The sequence below is a fragment of the Rhincodon typus genome, chromosome 18, assembly GCF_021869965.1.
Source record: "Rhincodon typus isolate 14 chromosome 18, sRhiTyp1.1, whole genome shotgun sequence".
Lineage (NCBI taxonomy): Eukaryota > Metazoa > Chordata > Chondrichthyes > Orectolobiformes > Rhincodontidae > Rhincodon > Rhincodon typus.
In genome coordinates this window covers 7,637,253-7,661,838 of record NC_063349.1, presented here as the reverse complement: position 1 = coordinate 7,661,838, position 24,586 = coordinate 7,637,253, and the positions used below count along the sequence as shown (strand labels likewise).

Below are 24,586 nucleotides of genomic sequence, written 5' to 3'. Positions count from 1 at the left end.
TCTCCAGCATCTGCAGTTCCTACTATCTCACCTTAGTGCTGGTAGTGTCTTGCAATATATATAGAATTTTAACAGCAAACATTCAAATTTGAACTTCAGTTTCAATACCATATAATCTTAGTATCAAATAATTAATCTCAGTCTGGAAGATCATGGGATGATTCTACAGAGTGATAGAAAGATGTTACACTGGCACCATTACATGAGGGATGTCAGTTTAACATTGGAGGCACACTGATGGAACAGAGAAGTGGAAGAAACTTTCATCTGCAACCTTAATTATGAAATACCTTATTCCATTGTGCTCTCCGAGTTTCCACAGCCTTGTCCATTCTACATTGCCTCTTGAATCTTGTCCAGCTCATTCAACCCTGGTCTACAATGGCACTTCCTTCTCTCTGACCTGCCATTTCTCCCCTCTGCAGTCTAGATGTCTTCACCTTCCAACCACTCTGTCAACCTTTAAGAGCCTCCTTTCTCGGTAAGGCATCACTGCATCCTTCACTGCTCAGCTACTGGCTGCTCTATGTTCCACTGCTTTTTGTCATTTATATAAAATGATTTGGATGTGAATATAAGAAATATGGTTAGCAAATTTGCAGATGACACCAAAATTGTTTGTGTGGTGAACAGTGTTCTCAGAGATCAGACCAGGCCAAATGGGCCAAAGAGTGGTAGATGGAGTTACATTTAGATAAATGTGAGGTGTTGTATTTTGGAAAGGCAAATCAGGTCAGTGCACTTAGTATAAGAGTTGGGATGTCATGTTGTGGCAGTACAGGACTTCGAGGAGGCCAAATTTAGAATACTGTGTTCAATTCTGGTCTCACTGCTAGACAAAAGGTGTTGTCAAACTTCAAAGGGTTCAGAAGAGACTTATGGAGGATGTTGCCGGAGTTGGAGGGTTTGAGCTACAGGGAGAGACTGAATAGGCTAGGGCTATTTTCCCTTGTAGCGCTGGAGGCTGAGGGGTGACCTTGTAAAAGGTTTATAAAAACATGAAGGGCATGGATAAGGTGAAGAGCCAAGGTCTTTTCCCCATGGAAGGGGAGCTTAAAACCAAGGACACAATTTTAAGGTGAAAGGGGAAAGGATTTGAAAGGGACCCGAGGGGCAACCTTTTCACACAGAGAGTGGTGCGTGTATGGAATGAACTGCCAGAGGAAGTGGTGGGTACCGGTACAATTACAATATTTAAAAGGCATTTGGATGGGTATATGGATAGGAAGGGTTTAGAGGGATACGGGCCAAATGGGACTAGATTAATTTCGGATATCTGATTGGCATGGACAAGTTGGGCTGAACTCTTATGATTTCCAAGCAAAGCATTTGGACATTAATGCAACTACTGCATATGTTATACTGCATGTCAACAAGGGTGAATGTGATAAAAAGTAACTCATCCTCCAACGTGAACACCCTTCACTCTGATGAGCAGAAATTTTTTAGGGAAAAGCACCCTTCTAAAACAATCATTGTTACACTATGATCGAAAAGCACTCAGGAGATCCTCAAATGGGTAACAGTTGGTCCTTATCTGCTTTCCTGAAGCTGATGAAGTGCAATAGATTTTAATTGTGGTACACAATTGTTTGAGAGGTTTTCTGAACAGCAGAAATCAACTTTTGACAGTTGAAAAGCAATTTCTCCCTCTACCATCTAATTCTCCCTTTGCTTTCTCTCCTGCTAAAAGCAGACTCTTGTATCCATTCAAAGGAGGGCTGGATTTTCAAAGGGCTGTGAAGTCAGGGTCCAGTGCGGATGTGAATAGTAAACTGCGCATCGGGAGGTCAGCTCAAAATCCAGACACCTCTGGGAAGAATGAGTAATTTTTGAAGGGACTGTGGCAGGAGGAGTAGGGGAAACAGTCCCCTCCAATTAACTGCCTCACAAGCTTTGTATTAAGGTTGCTTTCTAATCCAAAATTGAATTTTTAAAGTTTATTTCGGTAAATCCAAGCTGTCTGGTGCTATTGGATTTGGCAGGGAGGAAGAAGGCACTTAAAGATCATTTACCTATGTAATTTATTTGGTCTTTTTTCAGGGACTAATGCATGACCCTAGTCTGTCTTTTTCCTCTCCTCAGCCAAACAAATGCTGTTGGCCCTCGAAAGAGCAATCCCACTTCTTTGCAAAGGCAGTGTCGATCTCCAACGTGGCTAGTGCCTCACTTTGCTGTTGGCATCCAGCAGACAGTCCCTGTCTCCTGCATCAAGATCACCTCCGGCTCAATGTGACCACTTGAAGTTACAAAACGCACGTGGGGTCAGAAGCGGAATCAAGTGGGTGTCAGGTTCCAGATCTGGCTCTGAAAATCCAGTGTTCGTTCTAGACGGACCCAACGCTGGCTATGGCACCTCAGTCAATAACAAAGCCAGTGTTAAAGAGAGGTGTGTACTTAGCCAACAAGGGCCCAAGTATAGTGATCAGGAGTGGAAATATTGCAAGCTTTTCCTCTCCCTAGTCGGGGGCCAGCTTCTAAGATTTACGAATTCAGCATAAAGCAACAGCGCAAACATGAGGGAGCAGGGCATCTCACAGCTCGTGTTGCTGCATACGTTTTCAAACTGTACAGTCAGGCTTAGACATCCAAAGAGTGCAATTGCAAGCTGCTAACAATGTGGCAAAAAAAGTTAACATCTGCCACCTTGATTTGCTAAAGGACAAATGATGCGTCTTGATACCTGTTTTGAGCAAGGCATTGTACCCTTATGCACTGGGCCTTTACCATAGTCATGGGAGTTCTAACTCTACCTTTGCGTGCAGCATGTGGTAGCCATTGTAGACACTACATGTGAAACTTGGGGTCAGATTGATGCAGCTGGAAACAAGCGAGTTCCCAGAGGTATAAAAGAGCCAGCTGCTGAAAAAAAACAAGGAAGTTGAAAAAAAACACAACTGAGGCTGCAACACAGAATTACTGGTAGCTCTGCAGTTTCCATTCTCTGTTCGTGTGGAAGCAAAACGCAATCTGAGGTAGAATTGGATTTTTTTCTCCCCACTGTCAGTAACAAAACAATGAAACAGCAACAGGATTAATTCAAATAAAAACTGAGCATCTAAGGGTTTCAACCCTATCAGTGCTCAGGAAGGAATACCACAAGCAATCTAGATCTCAGTGAGGAATAAAAAAGCCAGACAATGGGAGATTTTGCAGGCTTTGAAGACCATGCTTGAGACCCCATTTTAATGTTGTGTTCAATATCAGGGCTCAAAAAGGCACGAGAATATTCATCATGTCTGATACACTCTCTATATCAATATGTCTGTGTCTGGTATGCTCAGTACACTCTGATACATTTAGCTGAATCTGGAGAGTTTGGCCAACAAAAAAATGGATCTCATCAGCAGTAGGACTGTCTTAGTATAACAGATCCTGTCATGAGATCATGTTTGCTGAGGGAGGAGAAATATACTCTCAAGAAAAGTTATTGATATGTGCAGAAGATCTAAGACTGTCAATCATGATCTACAGTATGAGCGGTAGAACAACATTGCTCTTTGCATTATGTGGAGACACACTCCAAACTGAATAAAAACAACAGTTTGATGAAAAGGAAGAAAAATTTGCAGAAAAGCAAGTGGCAGGATCAAAAGATCAGATAAGAGAGTGTATAAATATTGTTGAGGACATCTCTTAGAGTGATAGTCGTAGAGGTATAAAGCATGGAAGTAGAGCCTTCAGTCCAACCGGTCTATGCCAAACATAATCCCAAACTAAAGTCATCCCACATGCCTGCTCCTGGCCCATATCCCTCCAAACCTTTCCTATTCATGTACTTATCCAAATGTCTATTAAATGTTGCAATTGTACCTACATCCACCACTTCCTCAGGAAGTTCATTCTACATGCGAACCACCCTCTGCATAAAAAAAAAATTGCCCCTCATTACTCTCACCTCTCGCCTTAATGCGTCCCCTAGTCTTGAAATCCCCTATCCTGAGAAAAGACAACTACCATTACCTCCACCCACAGCCCTCATGATTTTAAGAGGAACAATATCTTGGAAGGAAGGGGTGACTAACTATGAAAAGATCAATTTCTCTGCACCCAAGTGTTGAGCTGGAAAGAAACAAAGCCAACTACAAAGCGAGCTGCTGGAGATATATCAGTGGATGAATTCCTCAATTCCATATGGTAGGGTGACACTGTCAGATCTAAAGATTTACGGTTGTTAGAATGACAACTCCAGAAGGAGAGCATCAAGTGAATGCAAAGTGTCAGTCACTGGCGCTGTATTAAACATCATGAGATTTTCAGACCTGTGCACAAAAATGCAAGATGGAGATCCAAAAAGAATGCCCTGAAAAAGGAAGGTTGAGACAGTGTAATGAAATGATGCACATGCCACGAGGATAAAACGGAGCACAGGGTCTACCTTAATGGAAATAACAAATGTCTGGAGTTCCAAATAACTGATGTAAAGCAAAATCTACTCATCACAGCTGAAGCAAGTCTAAAGCTTGGGCTAGTAACTGTAAAAATATCCCAAGAGATTTGTAGCATATTGTAAGTGACTAAGCCTTTGGCTGCCAAACAGATCCTTGAAGATTACAAAAGGTGTTTTGACAGTAATTGGATGTCTTTGAGACAATCATGTTGACATAGATGAGAGTGAGAGACCAACTCAGCATCTGCTGAGAAGAATTCCAACTGTCCTCAACTCCGGCCTGAAAGACAAGAGCCGGAAAAGTGAATGGGGACCAGTAAAGTGATAACTCCCCCAGACTGAATTAGCAGCAAAGTATTAGAGAAAATTACTGGGAAGCTGAGAGTATGCGTGGATTTAAAGGATGTCCATAAAATGTTGAAGAGTTCTCACCACTTGATGGCAACCATTGCAGAAATTTTACCACAACTTGCAAAGACAAAAGATGCTCAGTGGGAAGGTAGGTTCCCGAAATGTGAAGCTGCATGTAAGCAGTAGTTTTCCAACCATATCCTGCACACCATTTAGGAGATACAGATGGTTGCATGCCACTTAGCATTTTCTCTGGAAGAGAATCAGTACAGACAGCATGAAATAGTCAGTGATCCTCCTGCAGTGGAAGCTGTTGCGGATAATCTGCTCATCTATGATGTGGAGTCACAATGGCAGATTCCATCACAGACTGTGATCAGAATCCAGTGTGACTGCTAGAGCGAGCTTGCCAGATGAATCTGAAGCTGAAGATGGGGGAAATGCAATTGAAGATGCGTGAAGTCAAGTGCATAGGTCATGTACTGATGTAAGCTCTGCCTGGATCCTGAGGTGAAAGATATAGTAGAGATGCAATGAACAACACATGCGAAAGCAATGCAATGATTCATTGGATTCAAGAAGTGTTTTGCTTTAGTTGTTGTAAGAGTGTGAACCTCTATGCCAGCTCACTACTGTGCAGTGCCGCTGATGCACAGGTTAAGCACCAGAGTGAAGTGACGAGTGACAACACCAGTACTGTGATGCCAACAAGACAGATTTTGGAGAATATCTTAAGAAGCAAGGACAACCAACTCTATTTGCATCCAGGGCACAAACACAAAGTGAATGACACTACTCTCAAGTAGAGAAAGGAAAATGTCTCGCTATTGTTTTTGCTACAAAACAATTTCATCAATTCTTGTTTGGGAGAAGGAAAGTGACACTCCGGTCCAACCACAAACCAGTTCAATCCTTGCTCCTCAAAGCACTTCTATCTGCTCCAAAGCATCTGCAAAGACTGTTACTTAATTTGTAGAGGTATCATCTGGACATAAGCTAGGGAGAAATTGCTGACATGCTGTTGGATAGCAGCACATGCTCTGAAGGAAGTTGATTTTTCTAATATCTCTTTAAATAATGCAAATCCTGTAGGAATGAAACTCTGCACTTATGGCCAAGGGATGTTGATGAGCCGTAATTAAAAATTAACATTGTGAAAAAGGGTACTGACCATTTTAATTACCAACTTAACTAGTTGTGGTGAGCTCAAATGGGAAATGAAGGTGCAATTATAATTGCATCATGTAAATCACTGTGCTTTTGTGAAGCTAATGGTGCAGAATAACAAATCAGCTAGTCATTGTGACGCTTCTCAATGCAAATTGTTGACTGACTTCCACATTATTAAAAGGTAGGTATTGTTCAGACACCAGAACATGTTCACCAAAAGCTGACCTCTCATCTTTCTATTACGTGTGATTGTATTATCCTGAAGAGATGCACTGAGCCACTAATCCACAAGGGTCACAGTTCCACTATTATTTCCGTTACAGAATTTCAATAAGACATTGAGAATAATCAATGATGAATTGGATTTTGACTCACAATCAAGGGGCACATCCAACGCTGTACCAAGGTGCATTAGGAGGAGAAGGACTGAAGTGCTTCTGCATGCTCGGTGTGTCTTCCCTCCTGGCATTTTCCAATCTCAAAGTGTAGGAATGCTGGAAATCAGTCCCTTCAGCACCCTGGGAATCCGTTGCTGCGCACAGGGCTGAAACAATAAAAGGATTACACATTATGATTGACGTTACACAATGATCATTGCTTGAAAAGATCGTAAACTGTGTTGCAGAATGAATGTTGTCAAGCAAAAGTCACTTTTCTCAGGCAGAATGCAAGCAACTGTGCATACTGGAAATGGGAAACAAAAACAGGACATGCAGAAATGTGCTGGAGGAAGTTAGCAAATCAGGAAACTTGGGCGGAGAGACAGAAAGTATATGTCGAGAGTCTGATCTAAATCTAGTTTACAACTGTAAGGTGCTGGAAATTCTGGGTTTTTTATGTGAAAGACAGAGGGGGAGAAAAAATGAGGGAAACAGATGGTGACAGTGCTCAGAACCAAAGGCAAAGGCAGAGGTTGCTAACGGTGGTGAAGGAGCAATTGAGATGTCAAATGGGTGTTAATGAAGGCACAGAAGGGAGAAGAAGATGTCCAAACTGCTCTGAGCAAAGTCAGCAAGACACGGCCATGGGGGCAAATTGAAGAAAACTGGAGAAGAAAAACCAGAGCAGGACTCACAAAATTAATGGTAGGGCCCTGGGGGAGTGTTGCCCAACAAAGAGGCCTCGGGTGCAAATTCATAGTTCCTTGAAAGTGGAGTTGCAGGTTTACAGGGTGGTGAAGAAGGCATTTGGCATGCTTGACTTCATTGGTCAGAGTACAGGAGTCGGGCCACCATGTTGAGGTTGGACAGAACGTTGGGGAGGCCTCTTCTAGTATCTAGTCTGGTCAACCGGTTATGGGAATGATGCTATTCAGTTGGAGAGGGTTCAGAAAACATTTACCAGGATGTTGCTGGGAAGGGAGAGTTTGAGTTATAAGGAGAGGCTGGATAAGCTGGGACATTTTTCACTGGAGGAGTGTAGGAAGTTGAAGGGTGATCTGGTAGAGGCTTATAAAATCATGAGGGTTACAGATAAAGGTGAATGACAGGTGTCTTTTCCCTAGGATATTGATTTCTAGACTAGGGGGAATATTTTTAAGGTAAGAGGAGAAAGATTTCAAAAAGACATGAAAGGCAATTTTCTTTTTACACAGAGGGTGGTTCGTGCGTGAAATGAAACGTACAGAGGAAGTGGTGAATGCTAGTACATATACCATGTTTAAAAGACATTTAGGTAAGTACATGAATAAGAAAGGTTTGGAGGGATATGGGCCAAGCACACGCAGGCGGGACGAGTTTAGTTTGGGATTACGGTTGGCATGGACTGGTTGGACCAAAGGGTCTGTTTCTGTGCTGTATGACTCTATGACTCTAAGTACAGCACATCAAAGTAGCATCTGTGGAGAGAGAAACAGTGTGACATTTCATCAGAACTAGGAAAAAGTTCTGAGTCAAAAACATGTAAAGTTGGAAAAGCACAGCAAGTCAGACAACATCCAAGAAGCAGGAAAGTCAACGTTTCAGGTTGGAACCCTTCTTCAGGACTGGAAAGGATGAGGGAAACCCAGAAATAAATAGAGGGAGGGAGTTGGGGTTGGGGGGAGGATGGGTGAGATGGAGATCGGTGCATATAGGTAGGGGGTTATTTGTGGTTGGTCAGTGGGAAAGATGGAGCGGACAGGTTGGGGCTGGAGAGATTTTGAAGCTGGGTGATGCAGGTAGGGGGTTATTGTGGTTGGTCAGTGAGAGGGAGAGCGGATAGGTGAGTGGGAAGATGGGGCAGCTGCAGGGGAGGAGAGATTTTTTTTCCCCTCAGGACTCGGGAAGGGGAGGGAAGCCCAGTCCTGAAGAAGAAAAATACCTCCCCCTTTCCAGTCCTGGTGAAGAGCTCTGATCTGAAACGTTGACTTCCCTGCTGCTCGGATACTGTCTGACTTGATGTGCTTTTCCAGCTACACATTTTTTGACTCTAGCTTCCAGAATCTGCGGTCCTTATTATCTCCTAGTAGGAAATGTTCAAGATGGAATTGGTTTTGAGCAAAGGGTGTGTTAGATAAGGATGAAAGGAGTCTGTGAGATAGTAGCAAAGACAGGAGAAATTGAATGACGGAGGAGGTGGTCAGAGCCAAAGGGAATGGGCATTTTAAGATGTCATTTTGCCTCCAGCTGGATATTTTAACTGGTGCAGCAGTGATTACATGATCTCCTATAAAATAAGAAACCAGAGAGGGGGATATCAGGATATTGAAGAATCAAGCAGACATTAACGGTAATCATTATATACAAACTATATATTCCACAGGAGCATATGCCTGGGCTAAAGCTGAGAAAGTAAATTATGCACAGAAGCATGCTTCCAAAAGCTGCAAATTGACCCCAGTTTACAATGGATTATGAGATCTTTATAGCCTCAAGTCACAGGCTGTGATCATGATGATGTCATGTCCTAAAAACATACCTGACTTATTGTCTTTCTTAAAGGCACACTTACATATTGGCTCTTAGATATTACACAACATCCCTCCTTTTTCAAAGATAAAAGCTTAGCCCAAAGAGATATTCATGGCTGTATATAGACAGGTCATACACACAGCTAAAACAGAGTTTCAAAGACTGAAGTTGCAAACTTCAAATATAATGCTGCAGAGGTTTGACAAGAACTCCTCCTGATCTGCTGATCATTTAGTCATCTGGAGACATAGCTGTATTCTGTTGCACTTGTTTGCCAACTTGCTGTCACTCAACATCATCAGCGTGTGCATTTTTGCATGTTTGATGTGTTGAACATTGAGCTGAGCTGCTTTCTGTTCCTCTACAATGTGGTACCATGATCAATCAAAATGTTTCATGAGCGAGGCTGGTTGAGCATTAGAGAGATTTTTGCTGGAATCCAAGTATTCCTATTTTGAGCTCTCGTTCTCTCTTTTCAATGTGCATTTACTGGACTTCGCTCACTGCTCACCCATCATGTAGCTTTGCCTTCTCTTCCGCCTTTGAGAAACAATGTCCTGTGTCTTGGAATAGTTAGACAATTGGTTGCTGGGCAAAGTCATTTGCACTTGCCTTGTGTTATGCTGGGAATGGTAATTCCTTCTTTAACGGCCTTGTATGGAAATACAGCAATGCAACACGAAAATCTTGCTTTATTGCACAAACCATGATGATCACTGATTTGACAATACATACCATACATTCTTCTAGACATTTTGAGCATGGATAGTGGGGTCAGAATGTAATATAGGTCACTACACGCTCAGTCCACACGCCAGGAAAAGGTTTATGTTTATATTACAGTCCATTGAGATATTCCTATTTAAACAAAAACCTAAAAATAGTGTGCCAGTAAAGACCATACACATTGTGTTGCTAAAGTTGTTGAACAATGGGAAATTGACAAAAGTAATTTGTCACAGGGATGTAATCTTCTCCATGGACTGTGAATCAGTTTGTTCCTACTTTCTTCCAAGGGTTGACATGCACGACATGTTTCACATGCATTCCCAGGTAACTGAATATCCCAATTCATTCTGGCCGGCACACAGATTCGTATGCTAGCATTTATTACATATATCCCAAGGTGCAAACATGGACCCGAGATCTTGGCATAATGCTTTTCTTATGAGGACTTGTTATTCTTTGTAAATGATTATTGACAACATACCTAGTGCCCTGTTCTTTACAAAAATGAATGAACCTACACAGGAACTTCTTGAACACTGTCAGGTCATCTGGATAATAATCTTTTGCAACTCTTCAGCAGTTACCAATTGTAACTGTTCACACTGTTCTGGCCAAAGTGTGACTGATTAAGCTAGAGAACATCTTCATCTTTATCGTCTAGAGCATCAACTTGTAGATCAAGAGATATATCTTGGTTTCTGTGCTGTTTAAATAATATACCTCAGTATGTCAGACATAATCATCCTGCTACCTGGCTTGTATCGCCCTCAAAGTCATATCCTTGACTCAAATTTTGTCACCTTCCACAAGTTGGTGTGGTTTGAATCTCATGAATTGTGATGGTTCGAGACTTGATAATACTTTTAACTTACCAAGGCTGGTCTCTTGGTAGTTACCAAACATACAATTTTGGAATGCCAAGTTGAGCTTGTGTATTGACAGCAATGCAATTCTACCAACGTATGGAATTGGTGACCTGTTACAAACTGTGAGATGGGTTTATCGGATTGTTCTGAGGAATGCCATTTGGTGAGGTACATGTGTCCCAGGACGTCTAGTGGTAATACAATGGCACAAGCTGTATGTCGATTTTAGCTTTTATTTGCGTCACCCTACCATTTTAGGGCATACAACAGGAATAATTCAAAAAGCTTCCAATCACCTTATAATATCAACATGGTATGTGAAATTAGAAATATAGGAGGCTTGGTCATCAACCTACCTTTCACTTGGCTGACTCTCAACTCAAGGTGTTTGTATTCATGTGCCATTTTAACGCTATCCTCGTTGTGATATTGTGCTATTTTACGGGGCATGTGTTTTGTCCTGTAGTTCGGCTCAGCCTCGGGAATGAGATTTCCTGGATGTGTGTCTATTGTCCCTTGACGCCACATGCTTTATAGATTTCAATAGAAGTTGTACAGCTTTTTAATAGGTGCGACCTACCATATCTGTTAGATTTGGTTGGTTTGGTGCATTTTGACCATAGCGATGGTGTATGATGATACTGTGGCTTTAAGTCTGTATTTTGTCCTTTTTTCGAAGAGAGGTTTTAAGGCAGAGGTGATGAGCCATCTACTAGAGCCACTATAGTAAACAGCTAGTGAGGCTTTGGGTTTTTTTTAAAAAGTTGGAATAGTAGAAGCAGCCCGAATGGGTGTGGTAAAGCGCTCTCAGAATCAGGATCTTTAGTTTTAGTTTTCAGCAGATGTAGCTGGGGCTTTGAAGAAGTGGAAGAGATCTTGTTCTCTTCTGTCTGTTACAGCCAACAACTGGGGGATCTCTTTCTGCCACTGGAGTTGCATGTGAGATAATCCATTTTCTGAATTTGGGTGTGTTTATGGGATGTTGCTAAGTTGGAACAGTTAATTAGTAACAGTGAGCATATCTGTTATTCTGTTAAGGTTGCCAGTTAAGTTATTCCAATTCCTTCTTTCTTTTGTTATATTTTAACTACAGATAGTTTGACCAATCAAATTGCATCTGGAACATAAACCCTTAACTTTCTCTTATTTTAAAGGTAAGTGTAAGGTCTACACTATCGTCTAAATTTTTTGAGGGGGTTTGATCTGGTCCATAACAGATGTTGGCTACACCTAACTGGCCTGTCACTATGCATCACCCTCAACTTATGTATCAGTGGTACGGCTCTTTGTCTTAGTCAAAATTGCTTCTGAAAGGCTCCAATTGGTAGATAGGCAATAATTAGCTGAATGAGCCTGATCGTTTCTCTTCAATAGAGTCACGCTCATGCCCTTTGCTGCAGCATCTTTGAGCAAATCATAAGACACGGAGCATTACGAGACAATTCTGCCCACTGAGTGCGCTCCATCAATCAATGAGATGATGGATGACCTGATAATCCTCAGCTCCACTTTCCTGCCTTTTTCCCCCATAACCCTGCACTCCTTTACTGATTAAAAACCTGTCTACCAAACAAGGAGATGACAAGCGGATTTTATTTTAGCATCGAGTTATCAATCTTTGGCAGAGGTTGTCTGCTCAAGCAGCAAGTGTGGATTCACTACAACGACGAGCAGATTGCAAGACAGGCTCAGAGCTGATTTTGATATCAGAGTGTACAGAAGGCAGGCAAGACTTTGGCTCATGTGCAATAGAGACATTCCATTTGCCAGAAATTAATTTTCATCACCTTGAAGGCAGAAAAGAGAAAACATTCTCAGAATTCTTTAAAATTCTCTTAGTTTGTTCCAACATGATTATGGGACAGACTCGATTGGTCCCTGGTCCTTTACTGCTCAACAATTTGGTAAATTCTTCTTACAGATAAAATGTGAATAGTTTGGCAACACAGCAAAAGGAATCAGAGATAGTAGGAACTGCAGATGCTGGAGAATCCGAGACAACAAGGTGCAGGGCTGGATGAACACAGCAGGCCAAGCAGCATCATAGGAGCAGAGAGGCTGACGTTTCGGGCCTAGACCCTTCATCAGAAAAGGGGGAGGGGAAGGGGGTTTTGAAATAAATAGGGAGAGAGTGGGAGGCGGATAGAAGAGGGATAGAGGAGAGGAAACAAACAGGTCGAAGAGGCGGGGATGGGGCCAGGAACTCTCCGACACCTCCTCCTACCGCCCCCTTGATCAAGACCCCACCCCTGAGCACCAAACCATCATCTCGCAAACCATCCACAACCTCATCACCTCAGGTGACCTCCCACCCACGGCCTCCAACCTCATCGTTCCCCAACCTCACACTGCCCGCTTCTATCTCCTTCCCAAAATCCACAAACCTGAATGCCCTGGTCGACCCATTGTCTCCACCTGCTCCTGCCCCACCGAACTGATCTCCAACTATCTCGACTCCATTTTCTCCCCCTTGGTCCAGGAACTCCCTACCTATGTCCGTGACACCACCCACGCCCTCCACCTCCTCCAGAACTTCCAATTCCCCGGTCCCCAACACCTCATCTTTACCATGGACGTCCAGTCCCTCTACACCTGCATTCCCCATGCAGATGGCCTCAAGGCCCTCCGCTTCTTCCTGTCCCGCAGGCCCGACCAGTCCCCCTCCACTGACACCCTCATCCGCTTAGCCGAACTCGTCCTCACACTCAACAACTTCTCTTTCAATTCCTCCCACTTCCGACAGACAAAGGGGGTAGCCATGGGTACCCGCATGGGCCCAAGCTACGCCTGCCTCTTTGTAGGTTACGTGGAACAATCCCTCTTCCGTACCTACACCGGCCCTAAACCCCACCTCTTCCTCCGTTACATTGACGACTGGATCGGCGCTGCCTCGTGCTTCCACGAGGAGCTCGAACAGTTCATACACTTCACTAACACCTTCCACCCCAACCTTAAGTTTACCTGGACCATCTCTAACACCTCGCTCCCCTTCCTGGACCTCTCTGTCTCCATATCGGGCAACCACCTAGAAACCGATATTCATTTCAAGCCCACCGACTCCCACAGCTACCTAGAATACTCCTCCTCCCACCCACCTTCCTGCAAAAATGCTATCCCCTATTCCCAATTCCTTCGCCTCCGCCGCATCTGCTCCCAGGATGAGGCATTCCACTCCCGTACATCTCAGTTGTCCTCGTTTTTCAAGGACCGTAACTTCCCCTCCTCGGTGGTCGAGAACGCCCTCAACCGTGTCTCCCACATCTCCCGCACCTCATCCCTCACACCCCGTCCACGCAATAAAAACCAAAAAAGAATCCCCCTCGTCCTCACGTACCACCCCACCAACCTCCGGATCCAACGCATCATCCTCCGACACTTCCGCCATCTGCAATCCGACCCCACCACCAAAGACATCTTTCCCTCCCCACCCTTATCTGCTTTCCGGAGGGACAACTCTCTCCGTGACTCCCTTGTCCGCTCCACACTCCCCTCCAGCTCCACCACACCCGGCACTTTTCCCTGCAACCGCAGGAAGTGCTACACCTGCCCCCATACCTCCTCCCTCACCCCCATCCCAGGCCCCAAGAAGACTTTCCACATCAAGCAGATGTTCACCTGCACATCTGCCAATGTGGTATACTGCATCCGCTGTACCCGGTGTGGCTTCCTCTACGTCGGGGAAACCAAGCGGAGACTCGGGGACCGCTTTGCAGAACACCTACGCTCGGTTCGCAACAAACAACTGCACCTCCCAGTCGCGAACCATTTCAACTCCCCCTCCCATTCCTCAGACGACATGTCCATCCTGGGCCTCCTGCAGTGCCACAACGATGCCACCCGAAGGTTGCAGGAACAGCAACTCATATTCCGCTTGGGAACCCTGCAGCCCAATGGTATCAATGTGGATTTCACAAGTTTCAAAATCTCCCCTCCCCCTACCGCATCCCAAAACCAGTCCAGCTCGTCCCTGCCTCCCTAACCGTTTCTTCCTCCCACCTATCCCCTCCTCCCACCTCAAGCCACACCTCCATCTCCTACCGACCAACCTCATCCCGCCCCCTTGACCTGTCCGTCCTCCCTGGACTGACCTATCCCCTTCCTAACTCCCTACCTACACTCACCTTTCCTGGCCCCATCCCCGCCTCTTCGACCTGTTTGTTTCCTCTCCACCTATCCCTCTTCTATCCGCCTCCCACTCTCTCCCTATTTATTTCAAAACCCCCTTCCCCTCCCCCTTTTCTGATGAAGGGTCTAGGCCCGAAACGTCAGCCTCTCTGCTCCTATGATGCTGCTTGGCCTGCTGTGTTCATCCAGCCCTGCACCTTGTTGACAGCAAAAGGAATGTTTTTTTTTAAATTTGTAAGATGAAGGGTAATATTTTCCACAAGGAACAATTAAGGTTGAACAAAGTAGAAAACAAGAGTTAGTCAGGATTTTGTGAATCTGCATAACCTCATATCACATCTCACAGGCAGTACATGGGCTTAGCACATTGATGAGACAGACACAGAGAATTACATATCGTGTACTGCCTGGAGTGGAGCCTTTGGGCCTGACTAGTTTACTTTTGGATTCTTAATATTCCATTTACCTCACCTCAGTCTTTCAGCACATCATTTTGTTTATTTTCGTCTCGTGTACAAGTCTACAATCCTTTTGAAAGAATCCCTCCTATCTGCCTCAATCATTTCCTCTGGCAGTTAGTTCCCCATTTTGACCAGTGTCTGAGTAAAGGAAACGCCTCCTTATTGGATATGTTAGAACATCGCTTTAACTGGCACCTCAACCCGAGAAAGGGTTTCGGCCCAAAACGTTGACTTCCTTGCTCCTCAGATGCTGTCTGACCCGCCGTACTTTTCGAGCTCCACAATTATCGACTCTGGCTTCCAGCATCTGTGGTCCTTACTGTCTCCAAGTCATCAACCAGCACTCTCGATAAACTGGCAAAAATTATAATCCTCAAACATTACCGTGTCTGAGTATCCCGGCTGTAAATAAAGTACAATAGTGATGTGTACACCACCTGCATTACTTTTCTATAACTTACTGTGTGTTCTTACATTAATGCACCTCCTAAAATCAATGTCTTTACATAGATTTTAATCGAGGATGTTGAGGTCTTAAAGTTTTGCTAGGTCAGGATTTACTGTGGAATGCATACCTCTTGATTATCTGAAATATTTGATCAACCAGCATACTCCTGGTCCTGTAGGTGCCCATTAATAAAAAGTTTGCTGAAGGGAACATCTTGTATTTACGGACTCTAGATTTGCATTCCCCCACGTTTTCTCCTCACCTTGCCCTCTCTGACCAAGTGGCTTATTACTTAAAGCAAAAAAAAAGAGCTCTAACCAATCCAGCCTCACTCTACTGAAAAAAAAGTGTTGGAGATTTCCTTTCTCCAGAGAGAAGCTTTCCTCTCTTGAACGTCTGGTTCTAGAGGCAGTGTTTACAGTTTGTGTGATCAGGAGGGCACACCCGGTCCTCCCTGATGTTCCATCATACAGGAACCACAGGAGGCTACAAACAAGGATGAACTTCAAGCTCGCAGCTGCATTCTAAGTGCAGCCCTAAGGCCCCAACCTGGGAGTGTGCAGCTTACAAACAGCATCACAGGGTGCCTTTATCCCCTCAGCTGTCAGGGAGATGCTTGTAATCCTCTCGAACGCTGTTCTGAAGCGGCCACAGAGTTTGTGGGATGTTCACACGATTCACTATCTAAAGCAAGCCGCATTAGGAAGGCAATTCATTTATGAGCAATTATTTGAGAGAGAAGCCCCGGCTATCTCAAACGGGGAATGTATAATGCAGATTAGTGCACAAGCATGCATCCGAAAGGAACTGTTTGATGTTGACTTGCCAATCTAATTGCTGCAAAATGTGTGCTGGCTGATAAACTAATTTGAAGTCTTGGGAACATGAACTGTCAAGCTGGAAAAAAGTCTCAGACAGAAACACTTGGGGAGTACTGCTGCTTCAGGAAAGCCAATATTCTGTTTGTAAAGCTAGCTTCTATGTGCAGCACACGAACGGTGTCACTGCTACACACTATCATGCCAGTGAAAAGCTGCTTAACTGTCAAGTGCTTACAGTGACCTTAATATTTTTCAGGCAAATGGCAACTTCCTTTTGATTGCATGTGTACTCTTAACGGTCACCAGCTGGTTATATGCTGGCAAATAGTTAACATTCGGACTCTAACCACAAAGCCATCAGCAAATCCAAACATATCAAATCCACTGGCTCTCCCTGTATCTGCCCTACTGGTGACATCCTGTACGCAAAAATCGATCATCAAGGGGGAAAATAGCATTTGGCACACTTGCCTTTCCTGTTTAGAGAAATAGGTACGAGTTGTTGACAAACCTGGTGCTCAAATGTAAACGTTGAAGCTGGAAGGAATACACCATTTGGTCTTTTCATCTTTAACTCAATACCATCTTCCAATTTCTCTCCACACCCCTCGAATATCTAATAAACATGATCAATCTCCTTCTTGAACACACTCGGTGATTCAGCACCGCAGCTTTCTTTGGTCGTGAATTTCATAGGTCAACTGCCCTCTAAGCAATGTCTCATCTCAGTCCTGAATGGCCTTCCCGCTACCTTAAGAATAGGACCTCTTGTTCCAGACTCCCCAACCAACATCCTCCCAGAATCCCGTAGTCTGTCAGAATTTTAGGCATTTCAATCTAAGCCTCTCTCAATTGAACTAATCTCATCTCATTCAACAATTTGGCTATCGTTGTATCAACCTAGTAACCTTTCTCTACACTTCCTCTGTGCAAAGTGTAACCTCTCTTAAAACTACATGTACTCACCGATGTTTTGTATAACAGCAATAAGATATTCTTCTGCTGTACTCAAATCCTTTTGCGGTGAAGGCCAATATACCAATTGCCTTCATAAATGCTTGCTGTTCCTGCCTGGTTGCTTTCATTGACTGGTGTTCAAGGACAACCTTTGTACATCCATACTTCCCAATATATCATTTAAATAATATTCCGTATTTCACACACAAGTATATAACATTGCATTTATCCACGTTATACTGAATCTGTCATGTTTGCCCACGCATTCTAGAATTTTTCTGGATCGCCCTGCAACTCCTTGCATCTCCTCTCAGTCCCACACAGTTTTATTTCATCAGCAAACTTGTAAATATTGTGTTTGTTTCCCTCAGCCAGGTCACTTACAGGTGCCAAGGATAGCTGGGCTCCAAGCTCTGCTCTCTCTACAGAACACCAACAGGTCACTATCTTCCACTTGGAAGAAAGGCCCCATTTATTCCCACTCTGTTTCCTGTCTGGCACCCAATTCTCAAACGAGTACACTTCCCCCTTTCCCATGTGCTTCAATGTTCTCCACTAATCTCGTATGAGGGACTTTATCAAAAGCCGTCAGAAAATGCAAATACTTCAAATCCTCCAGTTCTCCCTTTATCTATTCTCCTGGTTACATACTCAAAATACGTCCAGTGGATTAATTAAGCATGATTTGCCTTTCATAAAGCCATGCCAACTTTGTATAATCTCATTAATACTGTGCGAATTTTATGTTATCACACCTTTTACAATAGACTCTAGCCTCATTAATGAGGTGAGGCTAACTGGTCTACAATTCTCTGTCTTTTTCTCTTTTCAGCTTTGTTTGAACAGTGGGTTTAACATTTGCTACACTCCAATCTGTCTGAACTGATCCAGAGGCTTTAGAATTTTGGAAGATGACCACCAACGCATCCGATATCTCCAGGTACCGTGCGAGATCAGGCCCTGGGGATTTAATCAGCTTTTAGCCATATTAATTTATCTCATACCATTTCCTTAAGAAGACTGATTTCCTCCTCAATTCCTCCCTCCCATTAGATCCTTCGTTACTCAGCATTTCTGGAAGGTGATCAGTGCTCTCTTTTGTGAGGACATAATCAAAGTAAGTGTTCAAATCTTTTGCCATTTCTTTGCTCCTCATTTTAATTCCCCCCATTTCTGACATTTGTCTCTGCTTTTCCTTTTCAATTCACACACATATATTAAAGCTTTCACAGTCAACTTATGTTCCTTGCTGGTTTACTTTCATACTCTATTTTCTGATATCAGAGTGGTATGTGGGCCATCTGACCTAAAGATTGGCAGATTAAACAAAACAGCATCTTCATTCGGTTGTTCCGAAGCGTCCAACATTAAAAGTCATTCTGCGATTGGACAGCATTTGTGAAATAATCCCGAGTGGTATCAGCTATGCTGACAACCAATTTAAGATTGTTGATTAACCCCTCCTGAACAATATATTTTACCCTGTGTTGAATTCTAAATTACTCCCAACTTTCAGGCTTGCTATTTTTTTTTCTAGCAATCTTATATGCCTCCTCTCTGTATCTAATATTATCCCCAAGTTATTTTGAGAGTCATGGTTGAGCCAGCTTGCCTGCTTTATTAGCAGCAATAGTTCATAGTGAGATTACAGTTTCAACTGCAATCTACCATTTTGCTTTTACTCACTGTCATTTTGAGCACTCAGTAAGTGGCAACAATTGCCATTCCAGGAAAATCTTGGCCCATCCCACATTCATCCCTCAATGCCCTCTCTCATTTCCACCGCATCTTCCCATGCGAGCACAGGACGTACAATATCTATTATTTACAGACCTCCAAAGAGGTTTTCCAGACAAAACAGCAATTTGGTTGTACTTCTTTCAAATTTTGCTGTTTACAATATCAGTCCCTTTACACTGGCAAGACCATATACAGATTGATGTTTGGATGTACAGAACTGGAGTATTGTTGTTAAAAAGAGTCTAAGTTGTTCATCCTGCACTCACCAGTGCAATTCACAAGGAAGACAGTGGAAAGGGGAACAACTTCTTTATACTGTATGAGCAGAGTGCGTTGACTGGTTGCAAGTGGACTCTGATTGGTAGAGGGGTGTCGTTCTGGAGAATGCACCTGTTAGATGATACCTGGCAGTTAGCTGCCAAGCTTCAAAGAGCAGGTTGACTAATTTGTTCTGACGTTATCCTGAGGGATGAACCGGAGAATAGTTGCCGTCCATTTTGCTCAGATGAAACAAGGGAAACATACAAAGCATCACAACGAAATTCATTGATCACATTAATCATTTGTGTGGTAGGCAGAGCATTCTCTTCGCTTGATGGCAGTATCCTATTGGTGACAAACACCACTTGTGTTGCTATTGTGTAGCAGCCGTAGTGAAACAGTTCACTTCACCGGTTGCTAAAACTTGAGTTACCTCACCCATATGGCATGTAGACATTATATCCCAGAGACTGGCAGATTGGATAAAAGTAGCAACTTCATTTAACTGTTCACAACAGACAAAGTACTGACTGTGCGCTACTAGCCTGGGCTTGCAAAACACTTCATGTCCACCATCATTAGAAGTGATTCTGTGATTGGACAACATTTTCTAACAATCCCAAGTGGCACAAAACCAATTTAAGAATGTCAAATCAGTTTGCAGGGTTGTGCACTTGCACATACTGGAAGCTAAATTAAAAAAAAATCAAAAGTGCCGTGTTCTTTTCAGACACACACTGTGCCTGCTTCAACTCAACAAAATAAGTGACAGCCATTCCGTGCTTCATTCTGAAGGGCAAACCATCCAAATCAGAGCTCACTTGCAAAACGAGACAGCATGCTTTTCTCATACAGCTTAAACATGTTGTTTCCCACTTTACATTGTGATTTCTTGTGAGTTGTCATGCTGAGACTAAGATGAAAAGTGGTGGCAGACGTGGTTTTATTTTCCAGCAATAGATGCCTGTAATTTTAGTTCTGGGCCCCACTCGCGCTCTGTCGTTATCATCCTGCACGGCTCCAAAGAAATTCAATGTAAACTTGAGAGAGAGTATCCCATCTTTCAATTATCTATTTTATAGTCTCTTGAATGTAACATTGAGATCAACAATTTGAGGTCACAACCTTTGCCTCCACTGTTCCGGATGGTTGTTAATGGTGATGCTGTGATTCCCGTTTACATCACCTCAGAGACTCACCTCTTATTTCTTTCCTTGTCTAATTACCATCTCTTCTGACAGACTTAGAATTGCCTTCTATCCTCCCCTCACTTTTTCTCTGGTCAGACTTGCTACTGTGTATCTCCAGTTTTTCCCAGCTCTGGTGGAAGGTTATCAATGTGTAAAACCAGCCCTGCACCCCCTCCAAACACCCAGCTGTCTCTCTCTGTCCCCACAAATATGCTTCCAAACCTTTGTAACAGTTCTAGCTTTCTGTAAGATTTCCAGCATCCAAAGCATTTTGCGTTTCTGCTTTGTCATCAAGCACCTTTTTCTTTTACTGCTTATTTATCAAAAGCTTCCTTTGGTTTGAACCCCTTGGTACATTCATAGAAAGCATGCTGTGCTTTGATATCCAGTTGAAATATGTTTAACCTCTTATACCGATTTGTATTAAAAATACTACTACTGTTGGTTTGTTTATCAGGATTTCTTACAGTGTGTTACTTGAAGCTCTACCGCTTTAAGCCACTAAATGAGCTAATTTTCAGTCTTAAAACTTCTAGCTTGGATTTTTCTCCTCCTTTGTTTGTTTTCAACGTACATCTAATGAGGCAACAGTCACTATTTCCTCAGTGTTCCTGGACATTTAATGGATTTCTTTGCACTGTTTTGATGCTCAAATATACCCACGGCACTGCCTCCTTCCTGATCAAACAAACAGCATCCCAATTAAGGAAATGGACCTGGCTGCAACTATTCACTGATTTGACTGTGGACTCATGTCTAAACTACTTTTGAACACAATGTCCACCCATAATCACAGCTCGCAGCAATACAACTTTCTGAAAGCTGCCTCAAAATCCTTGATGATTGTTTCTTTCATACCATGGCATGTTGAATTCAGATAGAAAGAGCAGGGTATCCGTTTTGGTCGGTTTGTCCAGACTCAAAATTTACACCACCATTCAAAATGAGTTACTATAATGTAAGCAAGCCATAAAATTTGAAATACATCTCGTACCAGTAATAAAAACCGAAAGAACTGCAGATGCTGCAAATCAGGAAAAGCTCAGCAGATCTGGCAGCATCTGTGAAGAGAAATTCCCAGTTAACATTGCGAGCCTGGTGACCGAGTCACTGGGCTTGAAACATTAACTCTGATTTTTCTTCACAGATGCTGCCAGATCTGCTGAGCTTTTCCAGCAATTTCTGTTTTTGTACCATGAATAACTTGCTGCAATGGAGCAAAATCATACCACGGTGCTTCAAAAGTAGATAAAATTTGATTCCAAGCAACACAAAAAACACACCAGGACAGGTTACAATTACTTGATCAGAGAGGCAGGTTTTAAGGAATGACTTCCACGAAGTTAAAGAGTGGATAGGTTTACTGAGGGAATTCCAGAGCTTAGTGACTAAGCAAGCAATTAATGGTGAGACATTAAAAATCAGGGACACAGAAGATGATGTCAGAATTAGAGGAGCATAGTTACCTCAGCAGGTAGAGTAGGAGAGGGTTACGGAGATAGGAGGTGATGGAGATGATAGAACGCAAAGCCTAGAATTTTACAAAGCCCCTGCCAGATTCGAGCCCAATGTAGATCAGAAAGCACCAAAGTGCTAGGTGAATGGGACATGGTGCAAGTGTGGATACAGGCAGCACAGTTTTGATTCAGTTTGACTTTAGAGAAGCTGGCAAGCTAGGCAGGAGAGAATGAGAGTAAACAAGTCTGATGGTAACAAAGGCATGGATGAGGCTATCAGCTGCAGATGAGAGAAGGCAGGATATCAAATGAATTTGAACTCAATGAATTAAAACCTGCTGAATTAATCCTATGAATTATCAGAGTCAGGGAAGCAAAAGCTACTATAGCTAATCAAAAATGATGACCTAACAACTCTTAGTTTTTGTCCCCCATGTAATCAGGACAGTCAGTAGCAGAAAATGTGTTTGGGACATAATTGGAAGCTCTTATACTAAAACACAAACATAATTATTGCAAAGCTGTCCATTGCTTAAGAAACCTGATAGCAATTCAATTGTGAAACAATGTAAGGAAACATTTACTTCAGCTGCTACTGCGCTAAGCGATTTGGTCAAATTCCATTACCACACAGTGTAATTAAATGCAACATAACCAAGAAATCCAGTCCATTTAAAACCAAGATTAACTTAACAAAGCAGAAGGCCTCATTATAAAAGTAACGCAGGAGTAAGAGTAGGCTATTCAGCCCCATGTTTCTTCATTCAATTCTAGCACACTGATCACTTTTTTCCAATCAACCAACCTTGGATCCATTTCCCTTGATTAGCTTTGCTAACAAAACCTTCGATCTCAGGCTTTCAACTTTCTGGACCTTGTGTCAACAACAGCCTTTCAGAAGAATCAGGGTTATGGAATTACTCTAATTTACACCATAGGTGTCAACGGGAGTCTAACATGACCCCATTTTTCTGGTCCCATGTTTCTACATGCTTTTGGCAAGGCATTTCAATCACTCCCCTTTTCAGCCATGACAGGCTATGCTCACATTAGGAGTCACTGTCAGTTTATTCCCCCTAACAAATGTGCACTTTAGTTTTGGGTACCTTATCGTGAACTAAGGGATCGATATGAGGTGTTGTCAGGATGCATTTCACTTCGACACTTGGTGTGGAGGTCTAACCCATTTTTGGATCTTTCCAAGGTTTCGAATTGTTAACCTACCCATTGATATCTCCAGAACTGAAGCACTTCACAACGGAGGCCAGAACAGCTTTCTTCTCGGACTGAAACTGAAAGCCCCAAAATTGGAAAACGTTGACCTCTCCCCCCAATTCGCTCATCTGTTTGTCTGATGCGAGACTCTGAGTAGACGTACTCCAAAACGTCACACCAGCCAGAAATATTGCAAAACACACCCACTAATACTGAGACACCGGTGTGCAAATCTGTTTCTTCCTCTTTGGCTTGGTAATACAAGTCTTCTTACCAGTAGCCTGACACACAATTCACTGGAGAATGCCACACTGTCAAAAAGGTGCCAACTTTTGAATGGAGATGTTAAACCAAATCTCCCCTTTCACGTAAATTATTGGACAGAATTACTATAAAGGAAAGTAGAGAAGTTCTCGGCAACATCCTGTTCAATATTTATCCTCCAACTAACACCACAATAACAGATTATCTGGTGATTATCACATTGCTGCTTTGGGGACATTGCTATGCACATATTGGCTTCCTGGTTGTCACGTTTCCTGACATCACAACACTTCAAAAGCACTACTTGGATTTTGAAGCACTTGGCAAGATTGTGAAGGGTGTTATGTAAACTATCTTTGACAGTTTGATTCTGTTATCCTTCTGAGTAGAAGATCGCTGCTCAACACTTCCCTCATCCAACCAATGTGCAGCTTCATACACAGGAATGATTAAACTCACTTTGCACACAGTCTAGAAACAATTACACTTGCCTTCAAAAGGAAAATAATTTAGTTACCCACAGAGCCATCATTGTAGCCCACTGGTCTGTTGCCACATGCCACAGACCACCCACACACACACACAATTAGACTGAGGATAATTAACTTCAGTATCCCAGCATTAAACCCCACAAAAAAAAAAGATAGTTAAAAGCTTAACATCCAACGATTTGGAATTGTGTGTCGTATTCGTAATCAAATGGAGAATCAGAGGCATGATTCAGTCCCTATCAGGTCTGTCTCTTTACCCCGGCTACCTTTCCATGTCAAACACCAAAGAAAGACTTGCATTGATATAGCACTGTTCACAGTGCAACGTCATCTCAAAACACCTCACGGCCAATTAAATGCTTTGTCAAGTGTACACACTGCTGTGCTGTCGAGAAAAAAGGTGACCAATTTGCACAAAGTAGGGTGGCAGCGACGTGATAGTGATGAAGTAATGTATTTGAAATGATGCAGGTTGAGGGATACACTATGACAGAGAGAACTAATTTGCTTTTCGACAGTTCCATGGTTTCTTACATCCGCTGGAGGGAGCAGACAGGACCTTAGATATTTGCCTCATCTGAAAGATGCCGTCTATCAAAGTGTAGCACTCTCAGTGTTGCAATGGAAACATCAGCCTCAAGGGAGATTATCAGCAGCAACATCGACTCGCCTTTCCAGTTACTTGTTGGCCTGAGAAATCTCACTTGTCGCTAGGTGTGTCATAATATCTCAAGTGGCGAAAGATTTCACCGTGTGCAG

General features: G+C 43.0%; 1 protein-coding gene across 5 annotated transcripts in view; it reads right to left on the bottom strand.

Moving 5' to 3' along the window:
* The window catches only part of nrcama (neuronal cell adhesion molecule a), a 358,574-nt gene that overhangs the window by 99,295 nt on the left and 234,693 nt on the right, over window positions 1-24,586 (bottom strand). For 4 of the 5 annotated variants that reach the window (XM_048607557.1, XM_048607553.1, XM_048607555.1 and 1 more), the window contains exon 3: window positions 6,287-6,455. In XM_048607557.1, coding sequence (XP_048463514.1) covers window positions 6,287-6,380 — 94 coding nt within the window. In that variant the 5' untranslated portion in view covers window positions 6,381-6,455. Of the gene's footprint in view, window positions 1-6,286; window positions 6,456-24,586 lie in introns of those variants that run through there. The other variant, XM_048607556.1, reaches the window with a different exon arrangement.